At 38.2% G+C, this 19,043-nt stretch overlaps 1 protein-coding gene across 1 annotated transcript in view; it reads left to right on the top strand.

The window, feature by feature from the left end:
• LOC128694264 (leucine-rich repeat-containing protein 57) overlaps nucleotides 1-19,043 on the top strand; it is a 124,655-nt gene that overhangs the window by 66,853 nt on the left and 38,759 nt on the right. The window contains exon 3 of the mRNA XM_070081298.1: nucleotides 1,667-1,790. Within this exon, the coding sequence (XP_069937399.1) occupies nucleotides 1,667-1,790 (124 nt within the window). The remainder of the gene's footprint in view (nucleotides 1-1,666; nucleotides 1,791-19,043) is intronic.

Raw genomic sequence — 19,043 nt, 5'->3', positions numbered from 1 at the left:
CGTGGTGGATCAGGGTCTGATCAACCAGGCTGTTACTGCTGGCCGCACACAAACTGATGGATGAACCACAGCCCTGCTGGTCCAATACTGACTTTAGGTGCCTGTCCAGCACCTTCTGGAAGACAGCAAGGCGCCTATTGGTAATCCCCCTTATGTATGCTGGGAGGCAGTTGAACAGTCTTGGGGGCCCCTGACACTTAATGCATTGTCTCTCTGTGTACTTGTTGCACCTGCCACAAGTACACTGGTTCTCTGAACCATTTGTCTGGATTCCTGTCAGATACAGCAACATCTTGGGATCTTAATACAGGGAATTCTTCACTTGCCTAACCTTTAGGCATGACTTTCTTCCACATTTGGATTTGTCAAATGTGATGCCACTTACAACTGCTGCACCTCACCTACCTACAGTATATAAGCCACTTCTTCACACATATGCTGTATTCTTTTCAAGATTGATGGACTGATTACATTGACTCAGGGCTGAGGGACTGATTACCTCAAACTCCTCCTGTTCTTTACCTTTCTTCTTTGTATGGACTGATGAAGCCACTGTGTGGCAAAACATTTCCTCATGAAGGATACCCAGGTGTTGCACATGTGTCTAATTTATCAACTTGTCTATGATTGACCTGTATACCTTGTACATGTACTTGCAGAAATAAAGATTATTGTTATTATTATTATTTTTATTATTATTATTTTTATTATTATTATTATTATTATTATTATTATTATTATTATTATTATTATTATTATTATTATTATTATTATTGTAGTTGTTGTTGTTGTTGTTGTAATTCACAATTCACTTACATAACTTTTTACTAGAGGGCATCTTGTGAGTAATTTTGGTTGTTCATGAGTTTTTTGGCAGTGCCATTCTTTTTATTTTATAGCTTGGTGCATGTTTCCTGTATTGAAAACTGACTGGAAAATTTTGTTCAAAACATGTTCATTGGCTTTCCCATGACTACATCTCTTGATCTTTTTAGGCATTCTTATGAATGTCAATAATATATTAACCAGATTAGTGTAATATTTGCACTTGTATTGTATAAATCTATAGGGGAAGGAAGGCGGGGTAGGGGTCGTCCTCGAAAGGGTTGGAGAGAGGGGGTAAAGGAGGTTTTGTGGGCAAGGGGCTTGGACTTCCAGCAAGCATGCGTGAGCATGTTAGATAGGAGTGAATGGAGACGAATGGTACTTGGGACCTGACGATCTGTTGGAGTGTGAGCAGGGTAATATTTAGTGAAGGGATTCAGGGAAACCGGTTATTTTCATATAGTCGGACTTGAGTCCTGGAAATGGGAAGTACAATGCCTGCACTTTAAAGGAGGGGTTTGGGATATTGGCAGTTTGGAGGGATATGTTATGTATCTTTATATGTGTATGCTTCTAAACTGTTGTATTCTGAGCACCTCTGCAAAAACAGTGATAATGTGTGAGTGTGGTGAAAGTGTTGAATGATGATGAAAGTATTTTCTTTTTGGGGATTTTCTTTCTTTTTTTGGGTCACCCTGCCTTGGTGGGAGACGACCGACTTGTTGAAAAAAAAAAAAGTATTTATTCTGAGTATGAAAGGAACGGTGTATTTTAGGCTACTTCTAGTGAAATGTGTATGATGTTTCCTGTTCTTTAATTTGTGACTTTTTTCCCATTTCAGATAATCTGCCACAAGAAACAGGAAGACTGACAAAACTGGAATCACTCTCTCTGGTGTCAAACCTTATTGTTTCCCTGCCAGCATCAATGTCTGATCTCAAGCACCTTAAATCAGTCATACTCAGGTGATACATTGAAATTCATTTATAATATTCTCTATCATGTTTGATATTTACTTTTTATTAAAGTTCTTGCTTTCTTTCTTTTAGTGGAAAAGAAACTGTAATACAGTTTCTTCTAATATTTCAAACAGCTTATTCTTGTATCCCATTAATTATCAAGAATGGGATATAATATCTGATAATGTTCAGTATTTTTTGTACTTTGAATTCCACTTTCTTGTAGTTCATATGTATATATACTGTATATACTATGGAGAATCTCTACAAATAGATATGTAATAAAAGCTTTTATTCAAAGGTATACATTTATTGCAAAATTTGGTGATGTTTATTTAATACATTTTGGAAAGCCCCTGGTTATGAAATGCATTTTGGACAGAATGAAACTTGAACTTTCAGTTATTTTGACATTGTATAACTGTATAATTGAAATTAGATTGTGTAAGTGCTAAGTTAATATAAATAAGTATGAATATTGATATATGTAATGATTATTTTAGGTAATAAAGCTATATATTAAAACAGAAATGTAATATGAAGAGATAGCAATACAAAAGTATAGTGGTAATTTTAGACTTCAGTTACAATAATTATTGAAGAGTGGATATATTGTGGTGACAATAAGTGCAGGAGTATGAATGCTAGTTGAACTCCAAATAAATATAGTATTACACATTTATGTTAAATAAATAAGAGAGGTGCAGTATTTTTAATGCAGTTGATTGAGAAGGAACGTTTTGCACCTTCTGATAGTGTATTCCATATATTTGGGCCTCTTTTTATTTTCATGAAGTTCTTTTTGGGTTGAGTCAAACACATGAGATATCAAGGAGATACCTGTTTCTTGTATTGTGTTTATGCATTCTGTTGCAGCTCTCCAAGAAGAGTTTTAAAACAGGATTAATATTGTATTATTGGTATTGATTGTTCTGCATTTATATTATGTACTGTAGTAAGTGTAATTTTTTTATGTTGAGTAAATTTAAACATTTGAATAATGGGGATGTGTGTTGTCTGGACCCTGATTTAATGATCATTCTGACAGTAGACTTTTGTTAAGTTACGATGGGTTTTAGGTGATTTGCTGTTGTGGATCCCCATGCACATATACCATGAGTGAAGTAAGATTAGATTATGAAGTGGTATAGAGTGAGTAATGTTGTTTATGGTGCATACTAATGTAGTTTTGGAAGAATGGCAACTCTTTTTATAAATTTTCTTAGATATGTACTGGATGTGAGTGTTGAATCTAGGTAGTAGGTTGGTAGACAGCAGCCGCCCAGGAAGGTACTACTATCCTGCCAAGTGAGTGTAAAATGAAAGCCTGTAATTGTTTTACATTATGGTAGGATTGCTGGTGTCTTCTTTCTCTCTCATAAACATGCAAGATTTCAGGTACGTCTTGCTACTTCTACTTACACTTAGGTCACACTACACATGCATGTACAAGCATATATATACATACACACCTCTGGGTTTTCTTCTATTTTCTTACTAGTTCTTATTCTTGTTTATTTCCTCTTATCTCCATGGGGAAGTGGAACAGAATTCTTCCTCCGTGAGCCATGCATGTCGTAAGAGGCGACTAAAATGCCGGGAGCAAGGGGCTAGTAACCCCTTCTCCTGTACACATTACTGAAGTTAAAAAGAGAAACTTTTGTTTTTATTTTTGGGCCACCCTGCTTTGGTGGGATATGGCCGGTTTGTTGAAAGAAGAAGTGAGTGTTGAATTTTTGTTTGTTGTCAAGGTGTATATCTAAGATTTTTTCATTATCTTGTTTTGTAATGTATTATTTATCTTTATGTTCAATTGAATATTTTTAGTTTTAATCCCAAATGCTATATGAAAGGTGTTATCAGTTTTGAGTGTTTGTTGACTCATCTGAATACAGATCAGGGTTTGAGATGACAAGACTTATGTCATCTGCAAGTGGCAATTGGAGGCATTAGGTAGGATATTGATGTAAATAAGGAGATTGTAGGATGTTGCAGTGTGGTACCCACTATGCTGATGCATCAGGTCGATGAGGTATATATTGTGATTAATGGGCTCATGGTATCTATAAGATAGGATTTTATGCATGTGAGAGCATGGCCTCTGATTCTGGTTTAAGCAGCAGTATGTTGATCTGCTGTATCAAAAGCCATTCTTAGATCAATAAAGAGGCCCCCCATTGTATATATATTTTTTTCTAGAGGTGAATAAGTTGAGGGAAGAATTTTTATAATGCTTCAGTATCATACTTTTACCTGGTTTGAAACCAAAATTGCAAAGGTTAAGAATATTATGTTTACATCATGAATTCCTGCATTTATGTACAGTAATGTTTTTTATGATGATAATGGCAAGTTAAAAATTGGCCACCTGTTGGTGATTTCTCTTGTATCTTCACCTTTGTTGAGTGACGTAACCCTTGATAACTTAAGCACGTTTGTGAAAGTTTTTAGTTTCTGAAGATTTGTTGAACAAAATTAAAGCAGTAGGTGATAGCTCATGAGAACCTTTTTTATATATAAATGGTGGAATATTGGCTTCGTTTCCTGTTTAATTTTTTAGTAAATTTATTATTGAATTTAACTCTCTAGAATTAGCTGGATGTAGTGCAGATGACAAGAAAGAGATGATTGTGGATGTTAGGAATGAAAAGAAGCTGGATGTTCTGGCTCTAAGTAAAACAAAGCTGAAGGGAGTAGGAGAATTTCAGTGGGAAGAAATAAATGGGATTAGGTCAGGGGTTTCTAATAGTTAGAACTAAGGAAGGAGTAGCAATAATGTTGAAGGATCAGTTATGGTAGGAAAAGAAGGAATATAAAAGTATAAATTCAAGGATTATGTGGAGTAAAATAAGGGTGGGAAGTGAAAAGTGGGTTACAGTAAGTGTTTATGCACCTGGAGAAGAGAGAAGTGTAGAGGAGAGAGAGAGAGAGAGAGAGATTTCGGGAGGTGTTGAGTGAGTGTGTGGGGAACTTTGAACTAAGTTAGAGAGTATGTACTTGTGGTAGGGCACCTAAATGCTATAGGGGGTAAAAACTGTTGTGAAGGGAGTAGTAGATAAGTTTGAGGTGCCAGGGGTAAATGAAAATGGGGTACCTTTAACCCCTTAACTGTCCAAACATAGATCTACATTGTTACCACTAGCGCTCCAAATGTAGATCAGTGTTTTATTTTTCCTGCCTCCAAATTTGGCACAATTGGCCTGAGATGCCTGGTCAGTATAGAATGGGTTTTAACACTTGGTGTGCACAGTATTAAAAAAATCTGGGACCACTTAATACTTAGTGGGAGCATCAGTTCAATTGAGTGCCAGCTAGAGCAAACAGCATGGAAAACACCAGAGATTCAGTGATGTCATGTCATATTAACCCCTTGACTGTTTCGGTCGTATATATACTATATATACGTCTTACGAGCCACCGTGTTTGACGTATTAAAATGCATAAATTCTAGCGGCTTCAAATCAAGCAGGAGAAAGCTGGTAGGCCCACATGTGAGAGAATGGGTCTCCATGGTCAGTGTGCACCATATAAAAAAAAATCGGGGAGCCAGTGGTGCATTGTGGGAATGCTATTTCAGTAGTCCTTGTTCAGCATGCCTAGAGGTAAGAAATATGTGACTCCCCGGCAGATCTGGGACTCTACTCTTCCAAAGTGATGCTCTAACACAGATGGAAGTGTCAGTAAAGATCAATTTCATGGTTTTGAGGAGTTTGTGACCAGAAGCAATGCCCAGGATACCAGGAAGAATGAAGAATGAAGGAGAATGAAGAATGAAGGAGAATGAAGAATGAAGGAGAATGAAGAACGAAGGAGAATGAAGAATGAAGGAGAATGAAGAATGAAGGAGAATGAAAAATGGAGAATGAGGGAGAAAGATAATTAGATGGGATGGAGGGGAAGGGAGCATTTGACCCCATTGTTTTGACAGGTGGTAAGGGGAGTGAGTAATGAGACTATATGTCATTTTGACAGCTGCAGACCCTGACTCAAAACAATTAGGAGCTACATACCCACACACAACACAAGCTTGCTGAATTAAGATAATGGCCCAGGATACCAGAAGAGTGAGGGAGAATAAAGAATGAAGGAGAATGAAGAATGAAGGAGAGAGAGAGAGAGAGAATGAGGGAGAAAGATAATTAGATAGGATGGAAATAAATGGTATCAAATACCGACACAGTGAAAATATAAACACATATGCAGTATAATGTGTTCCTTTATTGACAACGTTTCACCCACACAGTGGGCTTTTTCAAGTCACACACAGATCTACCTGGGGTGGAAGGTACGGGAGTATTTATAGTCATGTTCAGAATGTTGAGGTCAGGTGGAGAATGCTGCATCTGATGATCTACTGGGTGGAGTTATAGAGTATTGGGTAGCTTGGCAGGGGTATTGGACAAGTTGTGAGTAGACCTTCTGCAGTGTTCTGTGTTCTTATGTGGGATAGCGATGAAGAAGTTTCTTGGCGAGTGGTTCAGCTATGTTATAGAAGCCGTTGTTCTGGTTGAAATTGTTGGTTATAGTGATAAGCGATGATTCCAGGATTCTTCGGTATTGAGTGTTGTCTTCTGTGGCGATAAGTCTTGAGTTTCTGTAGTTAATAAAATGGTTGTGTGAATTGCGATGTTGTACACAGGCATTCCTTGTATCGTCAGTCCTGCTTGCATATTGGTGTTCTGAAATACGTGTTTGGAGGTCTCTTGATGTTTCGCCCACATATAATTTGTTGCAGTCATTACAAGGGATTATTTATACCCCTGCAGAGGATGGAGGCTTGTCCTGTCTACTACTGGTGATGTCCTTGATGGTCGTGGTTGTGGAGGTAGATACTTGGAATGATGTATTGGAAAAGATGTTGGAAACATGTTTGGCAATGGAGTTGCCTTTATCTAAATACTGTTCACATATATGCTTCAATGTAAACACTTGATCTACACATCCCCTACCCACTCTGAAACCTCCTTGCTCATCCGCAATCCTACATTCTGTCTTACCTCTAACTCTTTAAATAATAACCTTACCGTACACTTTTCCTGGTATGTACTCAGTAAACTTATTCCTCTATAATTTTTACAATCTCCTTTGTCCCCCTTGCCTTTATATAAAGTGACTATACATGCTCTCTGCCAATCCCTAGGTACCTTCCCCTCTTTCATACATTTATTAAACAAAAGTACCAGCCATTCCAACACTATATCCCCTCCTGCTTTTAACATTTCTGTCATGATCCCATCAGTTCCAGTTGCTTTACCCCCTTTCATTCTACGTAATGCCTCATGTACCTCCCCCACACTTACATTCTGCTCTTTTTCACTCCTAAAAGATGATATACCTCCCTGGCCAGTGCATGAAATTACCGCCTCCCTTTCTTCCTCAACATCTAAAAGTTCCTCAAAATATTCTCGCCATCTACCTAATACCTCCCTCTCCCCATCTACTAACTCCCCTACTCTGTTTTTAACTGACAAATCCATACGTTCCCTAGGCTTTCTTAACTTGTTTAACTCCAAAATTTTTTCTTATTTTCATTAAAATTTCTTGACAGTGCCTCTCCCACTCTATCATCTGCTCTCCTTTTGCACTCTCTCACCACTGTCTTCACCTTTCTTTTACTCTCCATATACTCTGCTCTTCTTATAACCTTTCATAAGCTAACTTTTTCTCTTTTATCACATCCTTTACTTCATCATTCCACTAATCACTCCTCTTTCCTCCTGCCTCCACCCTCCTATAACCACAAACTTCTGCCCCACATTCTAATACTGCATTTTTAAAACTCATCCAACCCTCTTCAACCCCCCCCCCCCCCACACTACTCATCTTTGCACTAGCCCACCTTTCTGCCAATAGTCGATTATATCTCACCCGAACTTCCTCCTCCCTTAGTTTATACACTTTTGCTTCCCTCCTACTTGTTGTTGCCACCTTCCTCTTGTCCTATCAACCTCTTACTCTAACTGTAGCTACAACTAAATAATGATCCGATATATCAGTTGCCCCTCTATAAACATGTACATCCTGGAGCCTACCCATTAACCTTTTATCCACCAATACATAATCTAACAAACTACTTTCATTACGTGCTACATCATACCTTGTACTATATTTATTTATCCTTTTTTTCATAAAATATGTATTACTTATTACTAAATCTCTTTCTACACATAGCTCAATTAAAGGCTCCCCATTTACATTTACCCCTGGCACCCCAAATTTACCTACCCCTCCCTCCACAACATTTTTACCCACTTTAGCATTGAAATCCCCAACCACAAGTACTCTCACACTTGGTTCAAAACTCCCCACGCATTCACTCAACATTTCCCAAAATCTCTCTCTCTCTCCTCTACACTTCTCTTTTCTCCAGGTGCATATACACTTACTATAACCCACTTCTCACATCCAACCTTTATTTTACTCCACATAATCCTTGAATTAATACATTTATAGCCCCTGTTTTCCTGCCATATCTTATCCTTCAACATTATTGCTACTCCTTCTTTAGCTCTTACTCTATTTGAAACCCCTGACCTAATCCCATTTATTTCTCTCCACTGAAACTCTCCCACCCCCCTTCAGCTTTGTTTCACTTAAAACCAGGACATCCAGCTTCTTCTCATTCATTACATCCACAATCATCTCTTTCTTATCATTTGCACATCATCCACGCACATTCAGACTTCCCACTTTGACAATTTTCTTCTTATTCTTTTTAGTAATTTTTACAGGAAAAGGGGTTACTAGCCCATTGTTCCTGGCATTTTAGTTGACTTTTACAACACACATGGCTTACGGAGGAAAGATTCTTATTCCACTTCCCCATGGATATAAAAGGAAAAGTAATAAGACCAAGAACTAATGAGATAAAATCAAAGACAACTCAGATCAGTGTGTATAAATAAATGTGTACATGTATGTGTAGTGTAACCTAAGTGTAAGTAAAAGTAGCAAGACATACCTGTAATCTTGCATATTTCTGAGACAGACAAAAGACACCAGCAATCCTACCATTATGTAAAACAACTACAGGCTTTCGTTTTACACTCACTTGGCAGGACGGTAGTCCCTCCCTGGGTGGTTGCTGTCTACCAACCGACTACCTATTATTATTATTATTATTATTATTATTATTATTATTATTATTATTATTATTATTATTATTATTATTATTTTTATAGTGGAGTGACACTCATCTTACACCATGCTTCAAGGAGTTTCGTAAATACTCCAGCATGTCTAAAATATTGCTGGGACCTATAAATACTTTGTATATATTTCTGGACAATAGTATGTGACCAAGGCAGGTAAAAATTTTCACCTATTAGTGTGTTTGTGGCTATTTGAGTACTATTTCAGTACCTAATATTAGTAGTATTAGTTTCAGAATAAGCATTAGCTATGAAATCACAAGAGCTACTACAAATTGTAATTATCAGAACATAAAAATTATATAAATTAAAAAAAATAATGAGAAAAAAGGTATATCGGCAACATTTTTGTGAGCGGCAGGATTCCATGTTGTTGTTGAGTGAGCATCCAGCACCAACTTTGCAGCCTTATATCTCAGTGAGTTCTAACCCTAAATTTTTTTTGTCTTGTTACACAGAAAATTGCCCTCTTTCATTAAAAAAAAAATTCAAATTATTTGGACAGTTTGGACAGTTAAGAGGTTAATTATGTATAGAAAGAGGTTTGGTAATAAGTAATACACATTTTAAGATATGATATACAGTAGCATGTAATGAAAGTAGCTTGTTAGACTATGTATTGGTGGATGAAAGGTTGAGGGGTAGGCTTCAGGATGTGCAGGTTTATAGAGGGGCAACATATATAGATAATTATTTAGTTGTAGCTACAGTTAGAGAAAGAGGTAGCTGGAGTAAAAGGAAAATGGCAACAGCAAGTAAGAGAGAGGTGTAAGTTTATAAACTAAGGGAGGAGGAAATTTAAGTCAGATATGGGCAAATATTGGGGGAAAGGTGGGCTAATGAGTGTATAGGAAGTATGGAGATTGAATTGGGGTGGGGTAGTTTTAAAAAGGCAGTGTTAGAATGCAGAGCAGAAGTTTGTGGTTATAGGAGGGTGGGTGCAGCAAGAAAGAGGAGTGATTGGTAGAAAGATGAGGTAAAAGATGTGATAGAACATAAAAAGGATGTGTATGAGAGATTTTTTACAGAGGAAAAGTGATATAAGAAGGGTGGAGTATATAGAGAGTAACAGAAAGGTGAAGAGGGTGGTGAGGGAGTACAAAAGGAGAGCAAATGGTAGAGTGGGTGAGGCACTGTCAACAAATTTGGCTGAGAATAAGAATAATTTTTGGAATAAGATAAATAGGTTAAGAAAGTCTAGGGAATGAATAGATTTGACAGTTAAAAACAGAATAGGAAAGTTAGTAGATGGGGAGTTGGAGGTATTGGGAAGATGGCAGGAATATGTTGATTAACTGTTAGATGAAGAGAGGAAGGCAGTAATTTCATTCATTGGCCAGGGAGGTATAGCATCTTTTAAGAGTGAAGAAGAGCCAAATGTGCATGTTGGGGAGGTGCATGAGACATTAGGTACAATGAAAGGGAGTAAAGCAGCTGGAACTGATGGGATCATGACAAAAATGTTAAAAGCAGGGGGGTTATATGGTGTTGGAGTGGTTGATACTTTTGTTCAGTAAATGTTTGAAAGAGGGAAAGATACAGTAGGGTCCCACTTAAATGGCAGGTTAGGTTCCAGGCTACCACCGTAAAGCGGAAATCGCCGTAAAGTGCATACAAATACTAGATAACAAGTTTACACTAACATATATTAAGTTAGCAATAGAACTAGGCATCAAAAAACAATAAAAAAGTACAATGCACACATAGTGTACTCAGTACTTACCTTAAAATATTATAGTCTTAATCTAGGGTGAGATGAGTAGTATTTATTGTAAGAAATCAAGTGTGGTATGTATGGTAGCCAGCCAGGCTACCATACATACCCTCTTTACCACAGGGCTGGCACTAGACTCTTTGGGCCCATGGTGGCTTATTTAGCAGTTACAAGCACTAAAAACAATGGAATAATACAAAATGTATTGCATGTATGCGTGGAACTGTCCTCACTGACTTGTAAACAATGGCACACTGCCTGTGCATAGTAGCCGGGCAGCCGTGGGTGGCCCAGGTGTGCGGACACATTTGGGATGAATGTCTGAAACTGAGTTTTTCATCGTTGGCCGAGCCAATATTTTTACGCAAAGATGCATTGATATCTGATTTTATCGCTGTCCAGTGGCATCGTTACCTGAGGGTCCACTGTACATGAAAGGACCTAAAATCTGGAACACCCTACCTGAAAACTCTACAACTGCGGACACAACCATCACTTTCAAAACTATCATTAGAGAACATCTTATCTCCCTGACACACCCCACTGTCAGCTAACTACATGAAAAACAACATACTCTCTTACTTGTATCATACACACAAAAAAAACAAACTAGACCTACTCTTGATATCTGTGATTCCCCCCAATTTACACTCATACTCACCCAAATGACTGTAAACATAAAATTACATAATAAAGCTATTACCTAATGAATCTTAACCCTCTCACTGTTGAAAGGCCCAATCCTGAAGTGTCTCCTGGTGTCGCAAAATATTAGAAAAAAAAATTATTTTTTCTTATGAAAATGTTAAGATTATTTTTCTGATTGTTTTAGTCAAAAAAAAAAATTCCCATCAGTACTTACCCAGATATAGAGCCATGAAGTTTGCAGAAAATGAGCCGCATATGGCAACAGCGGCGACTGCCGCTCACCCGGTAAACTTTGGTTTACTTGCATTTGAAGGTTTGTTGTTTTTTTCACTATTTTATTTTTTCACATAACTTATGTGGCCTATGAGACCAAAGTAAGGTGCAATGTACATATATACACTCGTTGTATACAACACAATAAGCACAAACGTAATTATCAATATATTGTTTACAAAACTTGTTTACAAAAACAAACAATACAAAAAATTGTTTATTACTATTGTTCTATAATATATATACCAGTATACAGTCACTAGACATATTCCTAGAAGTTCTGCAGCTTGTGTAACTCTTTGAAACATGGTGTCATCAGGGCCGGATTAAGAAGTCTCCGGGCCCTAGGCTATTCATATTGGCGGGGCCCCTTTGAGTTACGGGTAAGCGAAGCGACCCCTTCCAGCTTGGGGGTGGGGGGGGGGTTGGTGTGAGCCTGTTTAAGGTCTAATTAAATACATTCTGGCTATTTAGATTAAATTTAATAGGGAAAGTACATCAAGACAACCAAAACCATTTACCAACAGCCATTATAACTATCTTGTTAAATCATGCATTTTAAAGAGAATAAACTCAAGACAGCATAGTATTACTAGATTAGGCTATTAAAGTAGTGACATCATGTACCTATTATATTCAGCATAACCACTACAGCACTATTATTCCCTTTATAAATCACTGACCATTATTGTTATCATTGCATCATGCATAAGACTATCAAATCATATAAACTCAAGAAAATAAAGAATCGTTTATATTCACAGGCACTTCTTAACCCTTTCAGGGTCCGTCCCGTAGATCTACGGCTTCACGTTGAGTGTCCAAACCGTAGATCTATGCCAAAATTCTAGCGCCGTCAAATTTAGCGCGAAAGCGCTCATAGGCCTACATGTGAGAGAACGGGTCTGCGTGGTGGGTGTGTGCCATAAACAAAAAATCTAGGCGCCCGCATAGCATTGTGGGAACGCCGGCTCAGTTACCCTTGTTCACCATGCCTCATCGCAAGTCAGCTCTCACTCCCCGGAAAATTGGGACTCTCCTCTTCCTATCTAATAGTTCTGACACTGATGGAAGTGGAAATGAAGATGAATTCTACGGCTTTGATCAGTTAGTGACTGAAAAGAATGACCAGGATATCGATAATAGTGCAAAAAACCCTGATGATCCTCAACCTTCTACCTCTGGTGTGGGCACTCGTGACTCACGGTCGGTTGTTCCTCAACGCAAGAGAAAGCTAATATTTTCGCGTGGCCAGGCCTCTGACTTCAGTAATGATGATGATAATGACGTGGATTGTGATTTTATTGCGCTCGACGATCATTCGAGTAGTGATAGTGAGGAATCATATTCACCAGTGAAGCGTCGGTATGTTCGCCGCCGCATGCGCTCGGGTAGTGTACCCTATGCTGTCCCCAGGGGACGGAGTACATCCCGGAGTACATCCCGGAGTACATCCCGTGGCCCTACACCAGTTTTAGGTAGTGATAGTGAGGATGATGTGGCTACACTTGGCATGGATAGACCACAGGCATCAGTGGATGGTGGTAGTGGTGATGGTAGTGGCACTGCCATGAGTGACTCACCAGCCCACGCTGGGACCCACGCTGCTGACTCGTCAGTTCAAGGACAAAGCGGAGCGTCAGCCACCAGCCCACCACAACCACAACCACCTGCACAACCAGCCTATGATGTCCAGTATCCACCAGCAAACTGTATCTGGGATTGGCAGCAAAATCCCAATTTTGTTCCCAAGCCTCACCACTTTGATGACTCTCAAATTGGAATTCTACCTACTTGTCCCCTTGGAACCACGGCCAATGAACTGGAATTCTTTGAATTATTCTTTGACCAGCCATTGATGGAAACTATTATCAGGAAAAGTAATAAGTATTTTGAGTACACCATGGCAAATACGATCATATCACCACAGTCAAGACTACACAGGTGGAAAGAGATGACTGTTGCAGAAATGTATTTGCTTTTTGCAACAATAATGCTTATGCCTCATGTCTATAAGCATAATATAAAAGCATACTGGTCCGCAGATCGGCTAATTTCTACCCCGGTCTTCAGTGAAATCATACCAGTGAACAGGTTTATCTTACTCTTACGTATGTTGCACTTCTCTGACAAAACCAGGCCTGACAGAAGTGACAGGTTATACAAGATTAGAAATGTTTTCATGTATCTCAAACAAAAGTTCAGCATATACTTTTATCCATTCAAGAATGTTGTAATTGACGAGTCTTTGATTTTGTTCAAAGGTAGACTGTCATTCAAGCAGTATATACCGAGCAAGAGGAAACGCTTTGGTATAAAACTGTTTGTACTCTGTGACTGTGACAGTGGCCTGGTGTTGGATATTGTTGTATACACGGGAAGTAAAACATTGAAAGATACCAAGATGTTATTGGGTATCTAAGGGGCATACATTATATACTGATAACTGGTACACAAGCCCATTACTCATTGATTTCATGCGAGTGAACAAGACAGATGTGTGTGGCACAGTGCGTTCTAATCGTAAACATATGCCCAGGCTCAACGCAGGTGCTCGTGGTGATGACGTGTAGGTGTTTACTGCCAATGACATCATGGCATTACGGTGGCATGACAAACGAGATGTCACATTGTTGACAACCATTCACCGTAATGAAATGCAAGACAGTGGCAAAGTTGATCGAGTGACTAAAGAACGTATTCGAAAACCAGTGACAGTGATTGATTATACACAAAACATGCGCTTGGTTGACAAATGTGACATGCAGATTGGTTTTGTTGACTGTGTTCGTAAGAGTTACAAGTGGTACATGAAACTTTTCTTCCATCTCATGGACATTTCTATGCTCAATGCATATAATATGTACCAAATAAAGACTGGCAACAGACCACCGTATGGTGAATTTTGTTTGTCTGTTGTCAGACAACTCATAATGAAGTACCAGGTAAGAACACCTGCTATACAACAAGGTCCTCGAATTACTCAGAATATACCCAAGCGTTTGAGGAGGGAAGGTGATCATTTCATAATACAGCTTCCTTCAACTCAGAAGAAATTTGCTCAGAAGAGATGCATCGTCTGTGCACAAACAAAACGATGGCAACAAAGACGCAAAGACACTCGGTGTATGTGTGAGGAATGCAAGGTGCCTCTGTGTATGATGCCTTGTTTCAAGGAGTTCCACAAGCTCCAGCAGTTCTAAAACCATGTCCAGTGATTGTAAATATGTAAATATATGATAGAACATTAGTATTATACAAGATTTGTGCATGTTTATTGTAATAAACAACAGTGGTAAACAATAATATGATAATAACTTTAGTGCAGTTATTGTGTTCAATACAGTGAGTTTATATATATATACATTATATACAGTATTGGTCTCTCAGGCCCCAAATGTTAGTAGGAATAGAAAAAAATTGGAAAAGAAAAGAAAAAACTTAAAAAACCGCTAAATAATGTAATGCGCGTATGTGGAATTCGTCGATGTTGCCGCCACCACATCATTTTGGACAAACTTCTTGGCACTGTATCTCGGTAAGTACTGATCAGAATTTTTTTTTTTGTCTTATTACCTTCACAAAAATATGCTCTTTAATTCTGTAAGAAAAAATATTTTTTTTTTTTTTTTTTCAAAATTTCTTGGACACTGGAGCACCACTTCAGATTTTGGCCTTGGACCCTGAAGGGGTTAAATAAACTTTTTTCTGGATTTCATATTGGCAAAATCATCAATTATATTCTGAAAATCAATATTTCATGTTAGATCAGACTCAATGGTCAACAAGGCTAGGTTACACAATTTGTCTTGGCTCATTGTTGAACGGAGCTGGGTTTTCACTCTTTTCAAAACAGAAAATGAATGTTCTCCTTCACAGTTAGTAGCTGGAAGTGTTAGGTAAAGGCGATACACTATGTCAACATTAGGGAAGGTTTCTGAGATACCTGCATTTCTTAAATGTTTCAAAGCAGCTGAGGGCGCACATTTTTCAGGTGGAGCTTTAATCTGATTCATATACCCAGAAAAATGAACTATTTCTTCAACAAATGTGTCCTGAACATCTGCTGAAAGGTGTTGTGCAACTTTAATGCAGCTTCTCTCAATTCTGCATCTGGCATAGTAGTAATTTTGAACAGAAATCCAAACTTGTCATTGAGATTCTGGTAGATTTCTTTTCTTTTCACCAATTCTGTAATCAGTGAATCCAGAATGACGAAGTATGTAGCTGTCTTACATTTCTGCCTTGGTTGCAACACAATTTCATTGTCTGGCTCTTCAAAATTGCGTTTCCTCTTCCTTGACCGCTGATGATCAGCCCGGTAACTGTAGTCTTTCACCAGCAGTTTAGCTTTCTCTTCAAACATTTCAAAAGCTTCATCATTGCGAAGTGAGCTTACAAATTCCACTAAGCCTGCATAGAGGTTAGCACAAGTAGCCATTTCAATTTCAATTTTCTGAAGTGTCTTGTTCGTGGCATTTAACCGTTCCAGTATACAGTCCCAAAGCACACAGAGTAAGGCCAATTCAAAATCTTCCAATTTTGATGCTAAGCTGGCTGCTTCGCTTCTTGTAGTTGCTGTCTGGTCTTCATCCTCTGCTATTTGGATCAAAGCAGAACGTATTTCAGCAAAGCTGTCTTTCAAAGCATGTGTTGCATCATGCTGCGCTGACCACCTTGTTGTTGATAATGATTTAATGACATCTCCATGAATGGTTGACTTGAGTATACTCCACCGATGTGTTGAAGCAGAGAAAAAATTAAAGAGTGCTTGTAAAAGTCCAAAAAACGAAACTGCAGCGACACAACACTCCGCAGCACATGACCCAACAAGATTAAGAGAATGTGCTGAGCAGGGCACATATTCAGCAAGTGGGTTGATTTGCTTGATACGGGCTTGCAATCCATTATATTTACCCGACACGTTACTTGCATTGTCGTAGCTCTGGCCACGGCAATCCATAATAGAGAGATCATGTTCAAGCAGAGTATCCAGTACTACATTCATCATTGTTTCTCCATCATGGCCTGAAAGAGGAATGAATTTTATAAAGTGCTCTACAGGCTTACCACTGGAGTCGACAAAGCGAACAATGAATGTCAATTGATCTGTATGTGAAATATCTGGTGTTGAATCTTCACTTATTGCAAAGTATTTTGCAGTTTTCACAGCTGCTATGATGTTATTGAGGACCTTCTTAGTCATCAGTTCAATAAATTCATTGCATATAGTAGATGACATGTAAGATACAGTGCCTCTTCCTGCATTCCTAAGGCATGACACATGATTTGCTAAGAATGGATCGAATTGTGCTAACAGTTCTATGATCCCTAGGAAATTGCCATTGTTTTCCGAACCAAAAACCTCATTTTCTCCACGGAAAGCAAGTCCTCTTAGAGCTAAGAATTTTACAACAGCAACAACTCTTTCTAGAACTTTTCTCCAATAAGTGCGCTCTTTTTCAGTTTGATTTTCCAAATGAGAATCCAATAAGCCTTTTTTCTGTGCACGAAATACACTGGCTAAAATGCAGCTCCTGTGAGTGGTGCTGTTTTCATGTTCCTCGAAACACTTGGAATTTTTCCAGTCATTGAACCCCTGTGTGAAGGTATTTTCTTTGGTAGAAAATAGCTTGCATGCTGAACAGTACACTTTTCCTGAGCTTTCAGAGTATACCATCCATGATCTTTTCACAGTTTCTGAATTTGCAAGCTTCCTATAAAACATAGATGACTTTAAACAACGACGACTTCCATCATCATAAATCCTTGCTGATTTCCTAAAGTCAATGTCCAGAGTTTGACTGAAGTTTTCTGCAATGAAAGCATTACGTAGAGAATCTGGGATTACATTTGGCCATGAGGCAGGATCTTTTAAGACAAATCCTGTGGATGAAATGTCCGTTGAGACATTGAGAGGAGACACAAAAGAAGTAGATGCTGGCTGAGAAATAATGGAGGGAGGGCTTCCTGTATGATCTGACGTATCTGCAGATTCAACTGTACTGGTAACATCAGAAACTGTTTTCGGGAGCATGTCTGTGATCTTTCTGCAGCTTCCTACATCTTTCTTTTTCTGTTCTTCTTGAATTTTCTTCTTTCTTTTCTGTGACTCACTCGCATAAGAACGTCCAACATCACGTTCACGAGATGCCATAATGATGATATATCACTGTCTGTAATCATGCAAATACAAATTTTTCATTATCAATTATTATTAATTTTTTAATTATTATTAATTTTTTTTTCTGTCAATTGGGGGGATATGGCCCTTGTAGCCCCCTTTCCTCTGGCTGCGCATCTAAAAATTCAAAACGTTACCAGAAAGGAGTCATATACAGAACTTTTACCATAGATTAGGTTAGTGATTTGGGCTACGAATATTTTACTAATTCATCCTCCTTGATCTCCAATTTACTTAAACAGAAATCATACTGAGTCCAAGAACAATGCACAATGGTATTTATATTACCATTTTCATAACTAAACTAATCATTATGTTTTGTATGATATATGGCCTACCACCATAGATAAGGACATGAGAATTAAAGAATGCAGGGACAATTTTCAGTTTCACCCAACCAACGATTTTCTGATGTGGCTTATGTGTTTCTGGGGAAATATGTAGTAAATTAATTGATGTTCTACATCACTTCCGTCGCAACTTGAAAACTAAGCATTTGCGACGGAAGTGATGTAGAACATCAATCATTTGAGATCTGTTATTGAAACAATAAAGACTTAAAGACAGGACAAAGTGCTTTTAAAACCTACAAACGGAAGTCAGTTTGCATTTTTAGGTTTTTCTTTATAGTATTTTTACCAAAAATGCGTCTTTACTGGTCCATGCGTCTTTACTGGTCAAGTAACCCTATCAGGTACCTCCCTTAACATTTAGAGGTGAAAACAAACATTTATCCATACACATCAATGTCTATCAACAACACTTCAGTTAATCTGTTACAGTACAAGTCTAGATAACGTGTAATTACTACAGAAAATTGGAGAGGAATCTCCCATACTCACCCATTAGCGGGAAAACACAGCTGTTCTGATGTAAACAAAGGCGTGTTTACTGTTGCCATCTATGGTTAGGTTTATTTATTTTTATTTTATTTTATTTCATTATTTATTTTTGTTTTGATTAATTTTTAAAAATCAATTTTACTCTCCAAACACTTGAACTTTTTAGGTAGGGACCCCTTTGCACTTGCACCATGTGTGCAGTCTTGGATGAGCCCCTGAACCCCTTGGACCGCGGGGCCCCCAAATGCGCGGGGCCCTAGGCAAATGCCTAGTTTGCCTATGTGGTAATCCAGCCCTGGGTGTCATACACAATGGTGTTTTACACGCCTCACACATAAAACCAGTGTGTGTTCATTTTTGTGGAGGTTTTTTTTTATGTGCAAAGACAAAACACCTCGTCTGAGCAGTTTTCTTCAAAGTATTAGCAGGCAGTTGTGTTATGTAGTT

The sequence above is a fragment of the Cherax quadricarinatus genome, chromosome 6 (genome assembly GCF_038502225.1).
Source record: "Cherax quadricarinatus isolate ZL_2023a chromosome 6, ASM3850222v1, whole genome shotgun sequence".
NCBI lineage: Eukaryota > Metazoa > Arthropoda > Malacostraca > Decapoda > Parastacidae > Cherax > Cherax quadricarinatus.
The sequence above is the reverse complement of the archived record's forward strand: the minus strand, read 5'-3'. Positions and strand labels throughout refer to the sequence as shown.